Source organism: Trachymyrmex cornetzi, unplaced genomic scaffold (assembly GCF_001594075.2).
Source record: "Trachymyrmex cornetzi isolate Tcor2-1 unplaced genomic scaffold, Tcor1.1 scaffold99, whole genome shotgun sequence".
In the NCBI taxonomy this organism is placed as follows: domain Eukaryota; kingdom Metazoa; phylum Arthropoda; class Insecta; order Hymenoptera; family Formicidae; genus Trachymyrmex; species Trachymyrmex cornetzi.
In genome coordinates this window covers 1,369,244-1,393,055 of record NW_017300343.1, presented here as the reverse complement: position 1 = coordinate 1,393,055, position 23,812 = coordinate 1,369,244, and the positions used below count along the sequence as shown (strand labels likewise).

The following is a 23,812-nucleotide window of genomic DNA, read 5'->3' as shown; positions in this document are numbered from 1 at the left end:
TTGTGAAGAAGTGCATTTTTATTCTATCGACGTTAAGCGTATATTGCTTTTACGGCCATTCAGTCATCACAATCAGTTACGCATTGTCATAGCCGTCATTTGTATTCGTCAAGTGAAACGAAGAGATCGGATAAGAAATATTGGAGAGGTCTATGAAATATTCAGTGAAACGTAGGACGATGAACGGATAAATGCCTGGCGGTTGTTCCGTGAAAATCTAACTGCGATTGTCGAGATTAATCGAATCTCTCGTAAACGGCGTAATTATCATTAATGATGGGCCAACTGATTGTGAGACTTGAGAGGCCCCGTCGCGCGGAATGACCCGAGCGATCATCTCACTTCTTTTAACACTCGTAGCTTCTTCAATCTGCCGGCAACGTCTAAAAAGCTGAAATTGTGGCCAAGTGGTAGTAGTGGCGTAGGAAACGCGCTTCCACCGCGCGTTTCCACGAGACAAAGCCGGATTGTTCTCCGCTGCGCGCGGAGGAAGAGGTGAAACGATCCTAGGCTTCCTGCAAACTGAAACCCACTGCCTCCTCTTCCTCCTCCTTTTCGTCCTGCTACCTTTACCGCGAGGTTCGTAGCGAAAGCTCGTTATATTTAAGCCGAGAAATATATATACGTGTATGCGCCAGTTAACGCGGCTGTTACACGTGACTTGGTTGGCGCATTCGCTACACTGCGTGTGTTAGTATTGCGAATTAAATTATTTTCATCGTAATATATATACTATACATATATATGTATTAAAATATATATATATGTATATATTTATTACACACACATATGTATATGTGTCGACGAGGCATAATGCGGTCAGTTCTCGCCACCGACATGGCGCAATTTAGCGAGGAATCTCTTCAAATGTAATGTGTGATATCGTGCGCTGCGGTCTGACATATGTAATTTAAAAGAAAACTCATTTCTTAATATGAAACGTTGCCAAATGATAGTGACATGTCAAATAAAAAAAAATTTTTATTGCAGTTTTTTTTAGTTGATCGAACTTTCAGTTCGTAGAATGCTTTGAAAAGAGCAAGATTCACGAACTTGTGTAATTTCTATGTTAATTAATTTAATTTCATTTTATATCACAATTAATCAGATTTATTAAACGTAAATGCACAAACAATTATAGTGGTTAAAAACTAATTAATAAATTGAAAAGAGAAATTGACTTCTTAAGATTTAACAGTTAATATTCTCATTCGCGTTTTATAGCCGCATTTTTATAACTAACAAGTAATGCACGCGATAGATTTCTGTATACAAAAACAGATATAAACCTTGTGGAATAACAGAGAACGGCCGGAAGTAAAAGTAATAGAGAATAGACTGGGTCTCAAATGTCGCAGTTCAAACCACAGGCAAAAACCATTTGAAAGAAAATAGCTGTAAAGTCGGTCACGTTTGACTAAAAGAATTTTTCATGTTGATTTCTTTGTAAAAATAATTCGTCTGTATCCGCTGCTTCGTTCCTTTCACTTATTAGAACTTACCTGAAACTTCCAGATTCATCTTATTTGATTAGAGAGACCCAATTCGTGTTCTTCTCGCAAACAATCTGCGAAGAAATCCTTCAAAGTTTTATAATTTTTTTACTCGCCAAAAAAAAATCTTTCCTTCATTGGACAAATCTTATGACATAGTTCTGGTCGTTCTCAAACAAACGACCTGTTGAAAATGGCGAATTTAGCATCCGGTTTAACGGAATAAATAATGAATCTCTAATTTCGAAATTACATAACGCAAATAAATAGTATTGAATTTTTAAACTGGAAAGATATTAGTCTAAAGCTTAAAGTGGGAAGTTAAAGAAAACAATGGAGAAAGTAGATCATGATAAGGGAAGTGTCATAAATGCACACACACTACGATTATTGTAAATATCATTTATTGGACTCTTAGGCATCATTGGGTACAACGATTACACCACGTTGCTTACTTGTAACACCTTAGCGATCTGAAAAGAAAACTCGGGTTCGTCGAAGTCGACTAAATTAACGTGAAGACATCAGGTATGTTTATTTCGTATCTATAGATAGTACCGACTGCGGTCACACGCGCGGATAAGACGTACCGGCGACAAGGATTAGCATTAGTCGTCGGTAAGCCGAGTACAAATTCTATTTTTACAAAAATTAGGAACCACCGAATTTACAAAAAAAGTTACCTTAAGGTAACAAAAGAAGCGGAATATCGATTGGAACGGAGTCGCTATGCCGCGCTACGTTCCGTTTCCAATCAGATAGATCAAAGTATCGCAGAAACAACAATGTCCGTGTTTCTCACAATAGCTACAGCTAAATTCAATTTAGGACGTTCATAGGACACAGTGTATTTTATTGTAAGGTTCTCGTTGAAAAGTTCTTAGCACAAAGCGCCGTCGCCGCTTTGCTCCTCTGCCTCACTCAACGAAATGAGCGTTGTGATCGTGCGAACGAGATTCAGGGGGGGAAGGCGAACGAGAACTTATGGCTAAATAAAACTTTATAAAAATATATCAACGAATAATAAATATATCTCTAACAGCGTCACTGTATAATTCGTCGTGTACGGGCGTACGATAGCCTACGCATTTACAGTCACTATATACATACTATCAAACTCTACTTACTCTAAATAATATACAACAATTTATTTTAGTCGCCCTATCTTTGGGAATATTTGACGTTGCACAATTAAGTTTTTCCCGTCCGTTGGCGTGCCCCATACACTTTCCTGGACGTGCAGAAAATCGTATGTCCCTCGTTAAAAGTTAAACTTTTTAAATTAGCTCTCTAGTTTCTTGCATCACACCATCCTGCCGGCACAAATCTTATTATTTCGTTATTTAATACGGGCAGTATCGCTCGTTGGACTCGCGCGTCGCGAGCTCACTTTGCAATATTAATAGATTACAGTTCGAAGTCGGCATCTATCAGAGTTTATTCGGTCGCGATTTGACGGCTATATCTTGTATCTTTCATTTGCGAGAAATTCGAGTGGCAAAAAAGAAAGAAAAAAAAGAATTGGTCTTCATTTCGTTCTGATCCCTACACGCGGGAACATCGTTCCACAATTCGTAAACACCGGCTTATTTATTTATTACCTATACAAGTATATACACGTCGTATGGCGTATCGCGCGACTGGTGCACGCGCGTGTACGCGAATTCGTAGTTTACAAATTTTCACTCTATATAAATACGTATCCCACCGCCCGCGCGATCTCATCCTTTCCTTTCTCTTCCTCTCCTCTCTCTCTCTCTCTCTCTTTCACTCCTCCGCTATTTTCATATATAAGGCCAGAGAAATCGAATTTTAATCGTATCTCGATCGCACGGGGACTCGTTCGAGCGGACGCAAGCTTGCCTCAGATTCACATAACGACGGCAACGGTCCGTGCGCTTTCGTGCGATCGTACATTCGTAAACGCGTTATCCAGATTCGCGTCCTGGAGCAGAACAAGAGGACCCGCTACGAGATCCGAGGAACACCAAGGCCGTAATAATCCGCGCCGAAGGCGCGTCGACAGAACTCCCATCCAGTGTTTCATTGTATTCGTGCTATGCCGGAGACACGCAAGTGTCGCGTCGCGGCACGTCGGGCAAATTGTGCGTCTCGTTGACGCGAGAATCGCGCGGGGGAAATTCTTTCGGGGAAAGAATTTCGATATTATGTACAGAGAAGCTTCCCTTTTTCTCTCGTCATTGGGGAAGCTGACGTACGAGCTTTCCATATAGCTAGGAATTTTGTCAAAGTTTCTTCCGCCTAAATCTCCATCGGACGATCGCCTCAGCGACGGTATTCCCGCAAGATTGCCTGCAGGATCAGGCAGAGTAGAAGGTACGTAATACTCGCCGATCGGATGTGGGCATGGCTGTAACCGGAAGCGCGTGTCACGTTGAGTAGAACGGAAGCGTCGGCGATCCCTTCTGACGAACGAACCAGTAGCAACCATTCTCCCGTGTGTGACGACTGAATTGTCTCGAAGCGCAGGGTCGTCCTGTAACATGATTCCGTGCCGCCGTCCTGCAAAAGAGTAAAACGAAATATGAATAACTGCTCCTTATCGCAGGAATTTTCCATTTCTAAAGAAGCTAAAGGTTGTGAAGAATTTTAGTTTCAATATTTTCAGTAGTATGTAAAGGAATTAGGAAGACAAGATATTATTCATTTAATATTCATATTTAAAAAACAGTTATTTTGATTATTAAATATAATCTTCTTTCTTTTATTTTTTTAAATTTATTTATATATTAAAAATTAAAATTTTATTTAAAAAGAATATATAAAAATATGTTATAATAGATATATTTAAATATAAATTTAAATAAATTGACGTGTTTTTTCTAATATTGCCATTGAATGCGAGTTTTTGTTACATTTTTCAGTATACTAAGCATATTTTTATGATTATATATACATATATATATATATTTCTCACGATGTTATTTTTCCTAAAGGTTGACTGAAATTCCTGCTTACAGTCATGGGTTGCGAGAAACGAACTCGCTTGAGATTGACCCATATCAAAACCGCTTTGTTCCCTGATAAGATGTCAAGCGAGACGCTATAGAGGGAATTTCGAAAGTTTTTCTTTAACAAGCTGAAGCAGGGTAACGAGCCAAGGTAAAATGGCATCTACAATTCACAGTGACGGTACCAAGCTCGTGCTCGCGAAGATCTTTACGAAGACGTTTTTATGGCGCTTTCATAGCGTTTTAAACCATTGGGATCTGGTTGCCGCAGGTCATGCTCCAGACTAAGACGTTTTTATCGCATAATGCTCATTAACTTGCGATTCGATAACGTCCATCCAGTCGTCTCCTTATCGGGCATAGTCTCTTTCTCTCTGTCTTTACGATTAAACTTTCACGTAAAACTTCCGGCGAGAGCAAACTGGGAACTTCCGGCGTCGTTCTATGTTCTCGCTTCAATTATCCATCTTACCTTCGACTGCTTCTTCTTAGACTCCCCACCTTCTCCATCTTCTTCGTCTTTTATCCCCTTAAAATACGTTTTATTACTTTCCGCATTAGTACCTATAATGACTCCTCTTTCTTCGACTTCGTTTCTTTGTTCATGGAAAAATCAATCGTATTAAGCCGATCATAGGTCTAGGGAACTTTCGGTTTATGAGATAATTGACCTTAATAGGAGAGCAATACTGATGGTTTGTACGAAACAATGAAAAAAATGAGATGAAATTTTCTCTTGATAAATATTTATATTTTATATTTAAGATTTGTGAATGTTTCCTTCATCATTAGACAATCGAATACATTTCAGGTTTTTAAGTTCTCATTTTATATTATGTCATTAAACACATGTAAAAATATTCTAAAATATGACCTTTTTGCGATAAATATTAAATTTTTATTATTTTAATATCTTTCAAAAATATAAAATATACATATATTCTAATAAAATATATTGCCAGGTTAAATTGGAAAAGGAAGTATAAAAAAACAGAAATTAATTGTGAAAATATTTTATTCCAATTTTTCTATTGTCAATTTATCAGCAAAATTCCATTTTAAACTCTTAAATATTAAATGCCTAAAATGCTTTAAATTTACACTGAACATCTTGAATTACTAATGACTTACTGATTTAGTAATGCATATATATTTAGCCGTGGTATAGCTTTAACTGTTGTATTAATATCTTTGATTTGAAATGATTATTCGATAATGAAAAGAAAAAAACATATATGCCAAGACATAAAACATTTATCAACTTTTAAATTACAGGATATCGTAAAATATCGTATACTATTATATTTGATATTTCTTTGCTATTGCAACATTGAAGGGAATATTTGACGATTTGCGACAATTTCGTTTTTCATCTTATTCTAATACACAACCAGAATGCACATAATAGAAGACTTCATCACTGTACCTGCACAAAGCTGATCGAATATAATAATACAGCACGTCATTGTGACCTTTTAATATCGAGGCAACAGCGTCTCTCTCGCATTCACTTTATTGATAACACGACCGTGGAGGAATACGTAATTGAATCGGAGAGTCATATACTATGCGTTGGCGAAACTGATGTCATCTTACGGCAATGTATCTCGTCGCTACGATTCCCAGCAGACGGAGGATTCGTTGCTGCAGGGGGGGTCTTGCGAGTTTTTCGCGTGCAAGAAATCGGTAGTTTTTTGCTCCATTTAACCCTGCGTTTCGACTTCCTCCCGTCCTCCGACCTCCACCTTTTCGGCACGACGGAAGCCCGCACCCCCCATCAGTCGATCCATTCTTTTTGTATTCTTTATTCACAAGCTCTGTCAGCATCATCCCACCTTCCATTTCCGCATCCCTCTTTGCGAATCATCCCGCGTCTCGCTTGCTTCCTCCCTGTCTTCCTCTTCTTGTTGTTTTCATCTCATATCTCTTTGCATCTTTCTGTCTTTTTTACCATACCACCATACACACCTCCATCCTTTTTACCACGCCATCATATTGGTTTTGCTATTGGCTTTGTTGTTACCTTGTTCTTCTCATCCTTATCTTTTTGTTCTCTTTCTTCCTTTAGTTTGTCCAAACTTTCTCCGCTAATACATTCTAAGTTTCTGTAACTTTCATTTTTCTTTTTCCCTCTCAAACTATCTCGTCGTCCGTTTCCCTTACTTTACTCAGTATTCCTTTACTAACGTATTCTACTTTGCCTGTTCGAGCTTTTTCTATCCAGATTTCTTGGCATTTCTCTATCTCCATTAACCTATTCTTTTTGTAAATTTCTACCTCCTATTTCATTCATACTCTTTTTACTTCCAGTTTTTTTAATTTTCTTTCTGCTTTCTTCTTATCTACTAACATATTTAATATTCCTTTACCCCATTACCATTTCTTCTGATTTTTTCTTCTTGCGCCTTTTAAATTTTTTAATGTATTTTAGTAACTTATTTGACTTTCCTCATTTAATTTTTCATTATAATACAATTTCAACTCGTTTGGGCTTAATTTATATGCAAACATATATAATAACATTAAACACAATAAAATAATTGTAAATTGTGCGTTAACTTTTTTCTGTTTGCATTACGTATGTACGTACACATTTTATTTCTCTCGAAAAAATATTACGATGTATGTAATAAAGCAATCCGTTTAAATTTTTTCATATGAACAATTCATCACGTAGTCTTTCGATTAAGCACATCAATAAAGCCATTTAGTAATTAATAAACTGTCTTGTTAGTAAATGTTTTTAATTACGAAAATATAAATGTTTTATTGGTTATTAATTATTGACAATCGACCTCGTTCTGTACCTACAGTTTTTATGTGATTCAGCAATAAAATCACCTTTCAATACAGTACAGACGTTTTTGAGAAGTCTCTATACGATACGTAATAGCTTTCAACAGAGTACCATCGCGAAAAAAAAGATCGATACGTAAGCGGCGTTATGAAAATATTTTGCGTACGAAGTATATTCTCAAAAGCATCTTAATAATATCCGATAATATTATCGTAATATTCGATGATCAGAAAGAAATTGCACCATCCAGAAACTGTAATTACATTTTTTATCATTTCCCAATATATTTACGTTATTTCTTTCTGTAGATCGCTTATAACGATTGATGCTTAGTTTCGTTCACCATTCTTATTTAAAGTATCAACGCTGCGGAGAATAATGCGCATGCGATGGCTATAATCCGTATATAAGATACCTATATTTTACAAATATTATCTACGAACGCGAGAGATACGTCGCTACCTGTAATGTAAACACGACACTACATTGTGCTCGCATCATCGTGATTCCCAATAAAGTCCGCAATTTTCAATGGAATCGACCGAGCCAATCGTTACTCGCACCGCGAAATCGGACTGCTCGTCCTTATCGCGCTCACATAATAACGAAGAGGATCAAACGTTAATAAAAACAAACGCAACACCGGGTGCATCGGCAAATCCTTCGCAAAGCTCCGTCGCATTGTCCGTGTCCGCCCGGCACTCCTGGAAAAATGGTTAATCCGTCCTTTATGATGCGACTACCTCCACGCGCGCACGCGCGCGCGGCGGATTCTGTCTCCGCTCGGGCGGAAAAAGAAGTGCGCCGACTGTGGAAATGAAATAAGCGCGCGTATATGCATACGCACAAACCGGTCCGCATATACATTCCCGTAGTATCTCGTCACCATTTCTATCTGCATCCCTTTCATCCCGCTACCCTCCGCCGTTCTCGCGAGCGAAAGGCGAGAGCGTGGCCGTTCCCAAGCCTTCCTCTCGGTAGCTTTCTCTCTCTGCTCTACCGAGTCGAATCGCAATACCTCGGATATCACGCGAACGTCCATGCCGGGGATAGCGACATAATTTTCGCGTCGAAGGACCAACCACGCCCCTCGGGGAAGCGTGTAATCCCCGAGCGGGTATACGAACGTCATCCCCGTGTTACAAAAGACGACGGATTTTTAGCGAACGCGCGAATTGCGTTTTTGCGTGGTATTTTTACAGCGCACGAGAGCACGAGATTGCCGAAAAAAAAAAAGGAAAATCATCCGCGCAAAACAGAGTAAATCAGATCGTAGCTTTTAATAAAATTCTGCTATTTCATCCAGTTTTACGGAGAAAGACCTGAATCAATAAGCACAAGTAGAAAGCAACGTAGCTTTCATGAACGTATGTAATTATGATGCATGTAATTATACCATGATTGATAGAAATATCAATTAGTTGTTTCAAACATTGTGACAAAGCATCATATCATTTTACGTTACATTTATAAGGAATATTCTCAAATAAATAATTTATTATACCAAACATTACTACAATGTGAATGACAAATATTTACAAACTGTAAATACGTGATCAACGTTCTTCTTGCGCAATTCTATGTATATTATTTATTATTTATTCATAAAGTAAACCTCACAATTTGATATTGGTAATTATTTTTCTTCTGTAAAGTGAAAATACGACCGTTGAAGCATGCTTGGAAAGAATAATAAATTAGTTTACGTGCAAGTACATGAGAAAAATATATTTTACTGAGAGAAATAAACTGATCAGATTATGAAGGTTGAAATTATTTCGCAATAAAAAACTTGTTTTTCTGCAATTTGTAGCAAGAGATAAACTGCAATTTACAATGATGATAAACTTTCAGAACTTAAAGCGTGTTTTTTTCTCAAATATACTTTTTCAATTAATTTTTCATTAAAAAATATATTTAACGTATTAATTATTAACTGCATGTTAATCATTAATCGTGTTAATTATTAAAAGCATAAGTGTGTATAACTATTTATTATTATTACTTAAAATTACTATTACAATATCAGTATAACTGTTGCTAGTGCTACTATTGCTATCATTATATAATTTACTATTACACACAACTGATAAAACTATTTATTTATTACTGTGCTCAAATATTACTTTAGAAATACTATATCTTAAAAATTGACATGCCATATCTTAAATATTTGATGGAATTTTTATGATGGCAGATTCGAATTCAGCGCCCCAAAATAGTTAAATCTGATTAAGTAAAAGAAATCCTATTAGATATGTATAAATTCATTGCAATATTTAAGTAAGTGCTATAAGATCCGCTTTGAAAATAGAATTTTTCCTACTAATTTCTCTCTTGATTAAATTTATTCTCATCAGTGACCAATTTCGAGTTAAAAATCGTTAAAAAAAAATTGTTTCCTTTTCTTGCACTAAGGATTATTCAAAATTTAATTAATTTTACATACTCTGCAATGTTTATAAACTAGTTTAATTAATTTTACCCATATCTGAGAAGGACGCGACAGTGAATTCGAGCGTGAACTGCAAATGATCGAATTGACATAATTTCAGAGACCAAGTGTATTTATGTAATCTGAATTTCACGGACGCTCTCGTGCGAGTTGAGGAACCGTACGAAGGCGCCCAAGCACGCGAACAATGTTTGATACAGCGAGACATGCAAATTTACCTCGATTGCGAGGGCTCGAACCCCGTCACGGGAGGGTGCGTCCGGCGTATACACATGCTTCTCCGATATCCAGAGAACCTTCGTGTAACTCGGCCGAGCACAAAACTCGACGATGATGTCCAGGGATTCGCCCTCGTTCGCCGTCACCGTTTGACTCGGTGGATGAACCATGGGTGGTCCTGCAACGAAAATAAACAAGAAAAACGGTTAACCTTTGTCGAACCGGCATAGCTACCCCTCTTGTTGTATGACCGTAAATCTACTCTCCGTCGGCGTGGTAGTCGCTTTTTGCGTTTGCTAAGAGCTTTGTACCTTATTAACGGCGCGAATTTCCATCTAAATGGCTCGTTAACGCGGGGCGTACTCTGATTTTATTTCATTCGCGGGGGCATGCATCCGATTATTAGGATTGTCTGGCGCGAGTGTCTTTTATAGGGCTTTTTTGGCACATGTATCATTGTCATCGGTGTTTCTGGCGTATTAAAATTCCATGATGGTTAGTCGTGTGACTAGCGTTACCATATCTAAATCATAAAAAAAAGATACACATGTATACATTAAAAAAAAAATTATTCAGGAACGGAGAGAGAGGGAGTATAATTTTTTATGCGTTAAATGTAGGTATTTAATGAAATAAAATTTCTAGAACATTATTTTTATTTATAATTCATAGTAATATAATTTTATAAATACAAATTTTAAGAGTACGGCTGGTAATCCTTATAGTCATAACTGATTATTATGGATCCCGGTATATTGTAAATTGAAGACTATACAGAAACAGGAAGCATAGGTCGATAATCCATAATAATCGATTCTGCTAGCGTCGTTTTTACGAACCCGCGATCTATCTTTATTTTTTTCTTAAATGATTATTGATGGGTATTTTGATGGATGACGCAAAAATACGAAGTTTAAGCAAAGGCAACATAGTATTTAGTGCACGCGAAGACAGAATTTTCCATGAATTAGATCAGCAATTTTTACATAAAGATCGTTACTATGTTTTTGATTGAGCGATACAAAGAGTAAATGTAGGCTAATGGACGGATTAAGATAAACAGCTATTAACGGAAGACAAATGATGTCGTAAGGACAGACACAGGATTTGTCATGTTATTTTTTTATACTTTTTTCGCTCAAAGCAGATCTTTCAGATCTTTGAAAAAGGGAAAAACGCAAAAATGTACGAAAACATAGAAAGCGCTTGAAATAAATAAACTTATAATCGTGTTAAAAGATTTTTTAAAATATTTAATATTTAGAAATTGCAATGTATTATTATTCTTCGATATTATGTTATAAATCGCGATAGATATTTACCGATCTCTTACTGCACAACTGCGTAAATATTATTAAACAAATATTATTAAACAAATCATGTTATTAAAAATAAATCTGCTTCCCTCCTCTTTTGGCACAAGTGTCAACGAAGTGATAGATATTACTGTAACGCGATAAATTTCGAAAAAGTTCTGGAACTGAAATGTACGGTCGGGGTCCGGTGACCCCTGCTGAACCCGTTCCCGGTCGTAAATCTGACCTTCGGTGACACTTCCGGTGCAAGGTACGACCTGAAGGTGGAAGACAGGGATCACCGATTAGGGCTACTGTCATCCCCGACGTCTGCCGCCCTCTTCTGTTTACCGTCATTCATTTGTTTGTAACTTAATAATAATAAATAGTTTGATGGTGACCATATTAATGAGACACGACAAAACAAAAGAAACATAACATTTAAAAAATCGAGATCTTTTGTAAGGATCATGTTCACGAATTACTTCTCAATCTTTTTTATCCGGTATTTTTTAGCCGGTTATAGTTATAAGAATTCTGTATAGTAAACAAGAATACTGTGTTTCGACCTTTTTACAATGTGCATCGTTGAACCGACATGAAAATAGCGTAACGACTTTTCAGTATTGGCATGTATCAGCATACTTTTTTATTTGGGTTTAGGAAATTACAATTGTATATACATACTATGCTTGCTGAACATTAAATTTTAAATTAAATTCTTGACAATAAATTAAAAAAATTTCATAACTAATAAGCAATTAAAAATGTTGAACAATTAAGAATCGATTCCAGGATAACTTTTAAAATTATGTTTCTATTCCATTTTTTTTAAATAATCACAATTATTTTCAAGAATCAAGAATCATCTAACATAATAAATTAGAACAATAGTTTGATGGAATGCGGTTTACAGCACCGCTGATTTGTGCAAATGCTTCAAAACGTCTTCAGGGTCCAACGAGACGTGCAACGCGATCGAAACGCAGAAACTTGGCACATCGTACGACAATGCGAGCAGCCCTTAGCCACGTCGTGCGGAGTGTTCGCGCGCGCAAATTGCAATCATGGGTTTTCGATTTCCCAGCCTCAAGGCGATCGCGATTCCGCAAATTGTCTCGTACTACCGTTCGAATTTCCTCTTGTAGTCGACTACGAGAGGTTTGTCGATATAGAGTTTCAACTACGCGAGTTAGCGTTTGCGGGTCGGAAAATCGGACGAGGCCATGAGAATTGGAACGAGACAAGATTTTCTTCATTTTCTTCGCCTCGACAAAAAAATTTCCGTCTGAATTGGACGAGGCGCTTCGCAACGCAAAGTAAATTATGCAAGAACAAGGTTCAGAGTTTCAGGCGGTATCGTAGATTTTCTTAAGTTTTTCTTTACGACTGGATTAAAACGTACTCCAAGTGATTGAAATAACGAATTAAAAGAGTAGCAAGTCACATAATTTAGTTAATTTATTTTTTGATGCTGCTGCCTCTCTCTCTGAGAATATTATTCTTTTTAATAATCAAGCGATTACGTGTTTATTAATACAAATAAAAATTCTTTATACATGCATACAGAATATCTAAATTGTATGTATTACTGTGCACTATACTATATACGTATAAAAAATAAGTAAAAAAAAATTTCTATTTTCGATCGAAGCGGATCTCGATGCTTAATAATATTCATATGCAAATTTGCAAATACATTCTTCAGTTCTATAAACTGCGCGTCGATTTAGTTTATCAGATTTGAAACGCACAAAGAAAAAAAAAGTTGTCTTCTCAGTCGTGTGTCTGTTACGATTATCTCGTAATTTATTCAAGTACTCAAACCGATTGGTCAACAAACAGTTACTATGACAAATTGCACAGCATCATCAGCTCTTTAGTCCACGCACTTCAGCTAATTGAAGTGCGGATGTCGCTGCTTAACCCCAGTCACGACCTCCCTCTGGGCTCATTTTCCACTCCACGGGAAACCACGTCCATCCCCAACTATTCTATACATTTTTTTTTTTCTTTAGATGGCCTCTCATCTGCACAGATTTCCTGCTTCGTAAAGCAAGCCTTCTGACCTCGACCGAGCCGTCAGTAGAGTGAATAGAAGCAGAGCAGTATAGCCAGCAACCGCGGCATCGTTCATGAATATTCCTACGGCTGAAATTGCTCGAATATCTTGGAGGTAGTTCTTGTCCCTGCAGCGAGGGGCGACTCTTTTTGCCATCCTTCCGTTAGCCCCACTTCATCGTGACGCGTAACAGCGACGTCGAGAAGTTACCAAGCTCATGCATGTGGTGCAGAGCTTTCTTTCAGCACACAGCTTTTTTGAACATTTTTACGCACCTATAACGACATCGTTCCGATCCGTGAATTATTCAAGTGCATGCCACGCATGATCTGCGTACCAGGATTGCACCTGCAGAAATAAACGAAGCTTAAAGCCTCGTAGAAATAAACACGGTTTTTTTTTGAAAAATTTACTTAGGTATAATTTAAAGTTAATAAATAAGTTAATTATTTGAAGTTAGAAATTTTTAATTACAATTCCTAATATTGAGTTTGGTTGAATGTGTTAATTATCAGATACAAATTCTAGTGAAATTATGTACTGAAAGCGTTGATGTAATTTCAATTGCTAATCTTTTTGCATTTCTGTATTTGCATTTGTAGACATTCTGCTTATCAGTTCTCTCTTTGTTCTTACTATCCTTTCATTTCTTTTATTATAATTATTATTTATTGTTCACTATTATTGTTATACTATTATTCATGCTTTCTTTTAAATGTTAAATTTTGTTTTATAGTTTTCCAAGTCAAACATTGTAATATTTGATTTTGAACCTGTTGTTACATATTCTCGATAATACATATTGACATCTTCTATCAACATTTGGTCTTAAAATGCAGTTTTACGAAATAGTAATCGATATGATTCAGAAAATAGAAACAGAATATATAAAATTCGTAAAAGGTTATTATTAAGCATAAAATCTTGCCCCTTAATAAAAAATTTATATATATATATATATATATATATATATATATATATATAACAGATATATATATATATATATATATATATATCTGTACACATATTAATCGATATTCATTTATTAAAGTATTATTTTATAGATGCATGATCATGTCAAGATTAAGTTTATAATAGATATTCTAATAAATAAAATTTCTTCGCAATTGTGAACGGAATCGAGGAGAAACGTCGTAAACAAGTCTGAAGGGGTCGGTATGTACGCCATTTGGTTTCATGGTGCACAACTGGCGACAATGATTATGAGAGTGTTAACGATCGCTAGTCGACGACCGACTTAGAAGAGCACAACGAGAATCCATGAGCTGTGCTCAACTACGTACAGTACGTCTTTCCCGAAAATGGGTCTTCTTTGAGAAAATTTCCTTTCCTGAATTGCACTTGGAACGCACCGCGACGTTTCCGGAAGGAATCTCTTAGCAAGTTAAATGAATCGCGAACGATTGCCTACAACGGCAATGTGATTCATTTCATTGTGCACCGTTAGAAAGAGCTTCGATGGGAACGATCGTCAAAGTAACGAATTTCCTCGTGACGATTCAACATCGTATCGTTCGCTGTGGAACGGAAAGGTTGTACTTTGTCCGCCGCGGAATTTAGATCGATAGCGACACGGATTTGAATCTTCTTGCCGAACATCGTCCGTCGTTTAAAGAAATTACGGATCGATGGCCCGTATTTCCAGTTATCGATGGCTTTCGTGATACTTTTCGAACATTATATGGTGTAGGAAGGAATTTAAAAAGAAGAGGAAGTGTTATAGATAATCTTAGAGATCGTATCACCAATTAAATGATTTTCTTTAAATTGATAATTAAGTTGATTGTGTACAAAATTGCTCTAACATAAAGTTTTGTAATTTGATCTCTTAAAAAAATGTAATTACAACTTTTTAAGCAATTTTAAATTATCCTAATTTATATTTTTAAATTAATCTAATATATTTTTTTTAAATTTAATTTGTTAAAATTTAAAGATTGTTGCAATCTACTTTTTATAGCGATTTATTAAATTTAACTAAACGAGTATCGTCTTAAAAGAAAACTTTCTACATGGTATATTATTTTACAAAAATGCAAACTAATATCTTTTCTTTAAAAAAGAAAACAAGCATTATTATGTTTCGATACTGCAATAAATTTTTATGCGATGGAATTTTACTTTGTCTTATCATTACATTATAAAATAAGTTAGACTTCTATCTGCGTTCATGTACCACTTACAAGTATCCAAAAGGTACACATCGATTTCTTTCAAATTTGACACAAATAGAACTATGAAAAATATTTAACATATGTCTTTCCATTTTTCTCATAAACGGTTTTAAGAGCAGTTTCAAGCTCTCTCTCTCTCCTTTCCTCTCTCTCTCTCTCTCTCTCTCTCTCTCTCTCTCTCTCTCTCTCGCAATTTTCACCCTCATATCTATAAATAGAATAATAATTTTTAAAAATAAAATTTAATGTAAGATATAGAAGTTTTTATAAATCGCATTATTATTCTATTTTTATAGATATAATAGTCAAAATTCAAAGAAGTAGTAATTACTCTTAAAATTATTTTTGGACAAAAATAAAAAGACATAAATAAAATATTTTGTGTAGTTCTTATACATTTGTGCCAAACTGGAAAGAAACCGGAGTGTATCTTTTAGATAAATTTACTTATTAGATGAACAGATAATGCAGAAACGAGTGGATATTTACTGTGGCATTAAAAGAATTTCACTTGTGAATCGTCCAATTCAAAATCTATCTGTGTGTGTGTGTATGTGGAATTGCTTCTGAGAGCGGCGAAATGGATTATTCTCTCACGTTCGTTCACGAGCACAACAGCCTGCTAATTAATTCATTAATTTCCAATCTCGAAATCAGCGACAGTTGCACTTCGGTTGACAACAACTGCTCAATGTACGTGTCCCGATTACCGCAAGATTGTAGACACGTCTCAGCATGCATGCATCGACATGCGATAAACTCCCTAAAGGGATTCCTAAGGGATCTAACAACGTGATATTTGATGACATTCGAAGTGTAGATATTTTCAATGATTTGATAATTCATTGTTTCGCGTCGAGAACGATTCGTTACGTTAACTTTTACATCTCACTTCGATTCTTGAAAGACATACACTTGAAAGAGTAAAAAAGATGCTTATTTTTACATATTTTTTTGCGTTAGTGAGTGTTATATAAAATTATTAATTAAAAATGTTAACAAATGCCGACACAATTGTTGGCACCAATAGCAATAACAGTTTACGATAACTAGCATACAATTTATTACAATAAAAAATTCAACAAATTCTTGAAATGTATTATTAATAAATCTAGTAATTAATAAATCTAGTTATATAGAGAATTTTCAAAGTCTTTCTTAGTTTTCCTTATTATGAAAACAAACAATTTTTTGCCACAAAATTGTATCTTTTAAATTCAGTCCGCTATTTTGTCAAAATTAAAAAAATCTAAAATCGGCTACGATAAAAAGATTTATTAATATATTTCAAGAATTTTTTTATTGTTTCTTGTTTCAGATAAATTGTAGAAAAATTACAATGGTTACTGTTGACCTACCACCATATACGGGCAAGCTTAGTGTTAATAGATGTGCCAACGTTATTCGTTAATATTTTTAATTGAAGATTTTATGTAACTCATTAATATACGTGTAAAATATTAGTCGAGTAAAGTTAATAATTTTCACAAAAAAATTCGTAAAAGTAGACATCTTTTTTACTTCTCTAGATGTATATCCTCCCTCAAGGATCGATGATAATCACCTTGGCTTGGAAAAATGTTCCAAGCTTTTCATCAAGACCGCGCGTTGCTTCAGGAAGACAGAGATATATTAAAATTACATTACGGTTTTCGCAAGTCATCATGAGATTATTATGCATGAGGCCACTTGTTGTACCGGTTGGGTCTGATATAGCCAACGACCTGGCGAAAATATTTTCCGACAATCTCTCATGTCGGGCTAGAATTTCTGGGAAAACAGAGAGAGGGAAATCATGGTGCACGCGATCGTTCCCCTTGGCGGGAACGATACATCCCCGCAAAGTTCTGACGCTATCCGTGCGAGGATTCACTCGGTTACTCGTACTTCAAAGCGATAAGCATCAACGCCCATTCAGAGTCGCGATAACGTCCGCGAAGCAATGCCATTGTTTCAAGGCGTTAGCAAGTGGCAGCAGTTATCTATCCATTGTTCTCTGTACTTATTAAAATCGAGATGATATTCGCAAATTCTACAGATGCTGGATTAATTATATTTCGCGCTGCAGATAAATTTTTTGCATTTTCACCGCTTTCCTCTTTCCTTTTTGTTTTATATGTATGATAACTAAAACAATTCTCTTTGGTGTAATGAGACTAGAGAATCGTTTTTTTCCAACCAAAACTGCAATCAGAGTCTAATTACAGAATTAATTTCAAATTCACATTTAAAATTAAGATATTCTAACAAGCTAAGCTTTAAAAGCATGAAGATTGTTAATACACTTAAAAAGCTTAACGTGAATTTTTTATTAAAACAAAATATGAAGCTAATTACCAAAATAAATTATGAATGCTGCGTTATTATGAATAGAATATAAAAAAATTCAATATTCTTTTGCAAAATGCAGTCACGAAATAATTTTCAAAGGAAATCGCACGAATACTCGTTTAAAGATATCATCACGCTGTATTCAGTCTTCTTAAAATTTCTCATGACTCTCTTCGCTTGTGAACGCAAAAGACGATCAATTACACTTCGAATAGAAGCGAGTAGGACCAACAAGGCTAACAGAAATTAGCAGGAAACCAAATTGAAGTTAGTTGTCTGTCTCCTCGAGCATTCAATTTGTCCTAAGTTAACATTGGGGTGGTTTGATGACCGTTGTCCCTTTAACTTTCGAGACTTTTTTTCCATCTTCAAAAACGGTAAGAGACACGCACTGTTTTCCAGAGAGATACCTTTGTCCTCGAAGTGTCCCTCTTGAAGGATAATAAAAGGTCGAGTTCGTAATTGTGTCAAGAAGAGAACACCCACAAACTATTGCTCCTTCCACGATTTGTACCCTAGCAATAAACCTTAGAAATCGTCGTCGAATACGGCTCACCCACGCCCGAGGGGACGTGCTCGATATTACTGTCATCGCATACACGATGAAAAACGTTCAATTCTTTTCTCTCGAGTCAATCCTACGATTTCGACGATACGCGTTCGACTAGAGGGGCCGGCACTTTATCGGCGGGATATGATGGGTTTCGGTATTCGTACGATACTTTGGGGAATGATCGCGCATGTGAAATTATTCGTGCGACGATAGCGGCTGATATAAAACTGTTTCTATCACTTATCACTGAATTGTATCACCGAATTCACGGAACATTGACCGTAGAATGTCACTATGTAACACTGAAAGCACTATTGACAGTGCGCTTTGTGAGAATGTAAATGTTTTACTGTTATATTCAATATCTCCGTTTCATTATATTGACATGTGGATCTTTTATACCAATTGACGATTGTCAAGAGAGAGAGATTAAAACATTCCTTTATACATATATATTTACATATTTAAAAAAAAAATTGAATCTATATAAAAATTAAAACATTTTTCAATTAATATACTGAAGTGTGTTATCTACTGCAATAAAATACGTTTTTATCAATATTGAAGCATTTTTTATCTCTCTTGTAATAAGGATAATCAGCTAGCGTCTTAGGTTTGTTATCTATCTCTGATGCAGCTTTTTTCCATTTTCTTTTATATTATGCTCCGTTCATTTTATCCCGGTCATTTTCTTCAAGTACTATCATTACCACCGCCGCAGCATTTCTGCATACCACGTGTTCACCGTTGCATCTTTCGGTCCCTCGAGGACATCGTACGAGCTTCCCTGCAAGACTTCTGCTTCCCTTCTAATAAGTTTATGCATTGTTCTCTCTAGTCGGTGTTTCTTTTTTACTGCTTCACCGCGGGCATGCGGAAGATATTTTCATCGAAAAATACTTTTCTTTTTTATGAGTATAAACTAAAAGTTGTCGTCTTGTTTACACTTATTTCCAGCAAATTCAAGTGCACCTGTCAGCTTCTAATTATATTCTTACTATTTTTGAAATATTTAGAAAATTTTTTGTTATAGTTTATTAGATTAATAATTTTAATCCTAGACTTTTTCAAAAAGGAATAGTTAAATAGGTTTAAAATCATAGTTTAATATATATATCTAGTTATGTTTAGTATTTCAGTGTAGCATATAGTTTAATTGAAAACAGATAACATAGAGGGAGAGATATTTGTTTTCCAAGCCATTTTAAAAAGTTATATCTATATGCACATATTTTATATTATTTTATATTTCTGTTATACTTATATATGATGAATTATATTTATATTAAGCGTAATTGTAAGTAATTGTAGTTGTAAGAATTGATTGATTAAATATGAAAATAATATTTGATTGTGACTATTTAATTCATACAAATACAACCACTTACAACTACGCTTATACGCAATTGTACTCTTTAAATTCTTTGGAGTAGAATCTCACTTTAAGGAGTGAAAATTGAGTCAGTTTTAAAAAAGAGTGACTCAATTTTCAATCTTTAAGAGTAAAATTTCATTATTTAGAGTGAGATTCTAAAAGCTTCAGGGAGTACGTATTACATACATATATACAGAATGGACTTTATATTTATATACATATATATTGTTTGCACATTTTCCGCCGCAATCCACACGCCAATGATCAGCGGCGCCTCGTTTCTCTTCCGGTCCGGATAATTGCCACGTCGCGAGAACGTCGCGTTTATCAGGCGAAGTGCCATCCGGCAAGAGTTTTACGAGAAACTTTTCTCAGTCGCGAGGTTTCACTCTCGTAGCGGCAATAATTTTATTTACAGCCGGCTGCACCGACGTTTACGCGGCTCCGCGCGGGCTCGAAAACTTATGCGTCCACGTAGTTAAAGTTACGAGTGTCACGAGGCGAAATTTACGCGCTGCGGTGGCGACGCGTATTACATGTATTGTGTAAATGGTGGCCAAGTTTTAAAATTTTTCAGCGACCGTGTTTTGGGCGGCATTGTCCGCGACCGAATGACTAATTAACCGTTCGCTCGAGAACGTACTCGCATGAAAACGCAATTAAACCTGCGGTGTTGCTTTGAAAACACATCAATGGCGCAGGTCGATATGATAGGATATAAAACGCAGTCGTATTTATGAACGGAAGAAAAATAGGTTGTCACAATGTGCCGTAAAACGGGCCGCGGAATCGGCTGGCCAGTGAGAGCTTTCTCGCAAAAATGCGTCGTTATTTCTCGGCCCGCCAGTTTTGGCATTTTGTTGTCCGCATTGTTCGGCGATAACTTTCGGGCGTCTCGCGTCGTGTGACATAGTACGCCATTGTTTGAAATACTAGAGTCTTGGCATGGTAGGTCTGTTAGTTACGATAATTGCGGACGACAAAAAATTATAGAACAACTGTTTTTTTTATTGTAACAGCGTAACTACAGATAATTGCTGCAGAACGTTCGTTATTGGGTTATCAGTACTGTTTGGTAACTGATTTTATCAACTAATTTTACGAGTATTTGTATATTATTGAAATATAAAGTTGTACTGCGATAAGATATAAAAATACAAATATAATATAAAAATACAAAAGAACAGAGAAATTGACAAATAAATAGATGTTCTATATTTTAATAAACGAAGAATTTATATTTTTCACTTGAAATCTAAATGAAAAAATATTAATACAATAAATAGTGTATATGCAGTGAACTCATAAGAAGTCAGGTTTTATATTATCTTTAAAGAAATATCTAGTGTTTTTCAATTATTTTCTACCCGATATCAATATAAACTAGAACGTACGTGCGGCTACATGAAAAATTAAAAATCAAAAACTGAAGGCACAATGGATATGCTGCGCTACTGACTCTATACACGAGAAATAGTTTGAGAATGGAATTGGCAGATACATATCAAACAGCACGCGTCCTTTCAGTTATCGAACGAGAACGAGAGATAAAAGGCGTAGCAACCCACGAGCAGAAAACACGGTAGAGCCCCGCGGCGCCTTAATTGCATTTCCTGCTCCATTTTCGGCGATGGCCGGTACCGTCGGAAAGCTACAAAAGCTGATTTCGAGGAAATAAACAGCTAGAAGGCTGAATAAGTCAACGGTAGAATAGGCAAGACGCGAGGAGTCTAACTTTTCGCCACCGTCGCGACTTTCTTTTGACCCGCGAACCAACCCCCGGCCTCAGTCACGGTCTTCGCGCACAGGAAATTCGCGTAGAAGAAATCAATCGCGAGGAAGGAGCCGGAATACGTCGCGATCCGTACGGAGAAATGTTACAACTGAAAGAGATTTCGGAAGAGAAGAAAAAGGATAGATGGGGAGGATGGGGAGTGATCTTTTGCGGAGGGCGAGATTGCGCGAGAGAGGCGCGGAATTTCATTCCGGAGCGGAACGACATTGCCACGCGAATTTGTCGGATAATGTAGGTTAATCCCTTAATCGGGGTTATTAGATGAAATTTTATCCCGCAGGCTTTAGTCAGTACTTTCGCTGACTATCCTGTGTGTCCGCACAGACATTAGCGCACCCTTATTAAATACCTAATAACGCTTATGAGTTAATTCACTTTTCGAGAAGCGTTAAAAAGTCGTCCGGCCAGGAAGTTGGAAAATGGAGAGCTGAAAAGGCAATTGTGTCCTGTATTATAGTAATAGCTCATTACCTTACATTTTATTAGGGTGGAAGCGCGGACAGTGGTATTACGAATTTCTTTTTATTACGTGTTTGCAATTTTATTAAAAAGCAGCATAATCAGCTGCTGCAGTTGCTACATTCTACATTGCTTCTCGTACCAATGTTGAAAATGTCATTTTGTAATTGTAATAAAAAGTAAAAAGTTTTACGTTTTATAATTTTTCTATCTTGCTGACGTATATTCGTGGATTATAAAATGTATAACAATAATGTCATTAAGATTATCATTTAATTTCGAGTGATTTAATTCATCTCTACATAATTTATAAAATACCTTATATCGTTACGATATTGTATTATATTTTGCATTTTTGCTGCACGATAGAATATAACTTTCATTTTGAAGAACACATCTAGTTGATTTGTTGCTTTCGTTTAAAATAACATTTATATCATTGATATGCTTGATCAGCTTTGGCTGATGAGAAATATATGTACGGCTCACCTAAAGAGCAAGGAAGTATTATACATAATGCACAATGTGGCTGAGCAGTTACTCAATTCGATATATTATCAAGAGATAGAAAAATAAGAAGAGAGGGGAACATACATATGACATACATTTATATTTATGACGTCTGGATTCATTCCGACAAGCTCTTACGTATGCATATTTTAAGAACAGCTTCTCTTAATGGCGAGAAAGGAAATCGAAGTTAATGTCATAGAGATAATAAATAATGAATAAATCTCTCTCTCTCTCTCTCTCTCTCTCTCTTTAATAGTCACATTTGTTATATAAACATGTGTTACACATAAATATTAATTTATTCTTTTTTTCTCGATATCTCAAAGAACATGAAAGACAATATCAAAATTAGTATGTACTCTAAATTTAATAAATCAATAACTAAATATAAATATAATATAAATTGATGTAAAGTAAGTAAATTTATAAATAAGTAGATTGATAAAAATAAGAGAATTTTAAAACCTTTTATATTACAATTGCAATAAAACGGTTATTTCTATAAATATTCCTATTGTAATAACCTCAGTTTATTTTAATCCTTTATAACGTGAATCTTTTACCTCCCGGTTTTTATTTTTTTTGAATTTTTTAACGAAATATCTGTATTTTTAGTGAATATCATTCATTAAACATTATTTTAAGTAAAGTAGCATAAATTTTGTAAACGCTTTTTATAAACGAGAAAAGGCATTAATCTATAATAATAGAAAATATAACGCCATAACGGAACGTCAACGATATAATACTACCGGGCAATTATACGCCAAAGTTTTAATATTCAAACTACAATTTGTGCAAAACTGAGGGAGCGCTGTAATTACGTGTTCTAATTTAGGGATTAAAATACGAGAAGACGTGCAAAAACTCTTCGGCGCGCTCGGAGCGCGCGATCGCGCGCGTAATGCCGAGGACGATAATTGAAATTGGATACGAAAGGAGGACTCGGTTAATAAAGCCAATTACGATGATTCCAGAGAGATAGGAACGAGCGTCGAGCGTCAATGTCGAAAGAGAGACAGAGAAAGAGAAAGAGAGGGCGAAAGAGAGAGATTTCTCCCTGAGGTAAGAAAGCATTTCTTCTTTTCATCGCCAGAAACGCCCCTACATCGAGGATAAATTGTACGGATTGTGAATTACATTACAGCGAAATCCCTATCCTCGTTGACGAAACACGCGAAACACAATACGCAATTATTCGTCAATTAATCGGATGATCGCAATTTTGCCTTCTAGCGGAACGAAATTTAATATAGTGCGTGAGATGAACTTTGCGCGATAATAATATAGAGGTATAA

At 35.8% G+C, this 23,812-nt stretch overlaps 1 protein-coding gene across 3 annotated transcripts in view; it reads right to left on the bottom strand.

Moving 5' to 3' along the window:
- Positions 1-1,907: 1,907 nt before the first annotated feature.
- The window catches only part of tei (irregular chiasm C-roughest protein teiresias), a 371,551-nt gene continuing 349,646 nt past the window's right edge, over positions 1,908-23,812 (bottom strand). For all 3 annotated transcript variants that reach the window (XM_018521735.1, XM_018521737.1, XM_018521736.1), the window contains exons 10-11: positions 9,936-10,114; positions 1,908-4,016 (exon numbers count right to left, since the gene is read on the bottom strand). In XM_018521735.1, the coding sequence (XP_018377237.1) occupies positions 3,780-4,016; positions 9,936-10,114 (416 nt within the window). In that variant the 3' untranslated portion in view covers positions 1,908-3,779. The remainder of the gene's footprint in view (positions 4,017-9,935; positions 10,115-23,812) is intronic.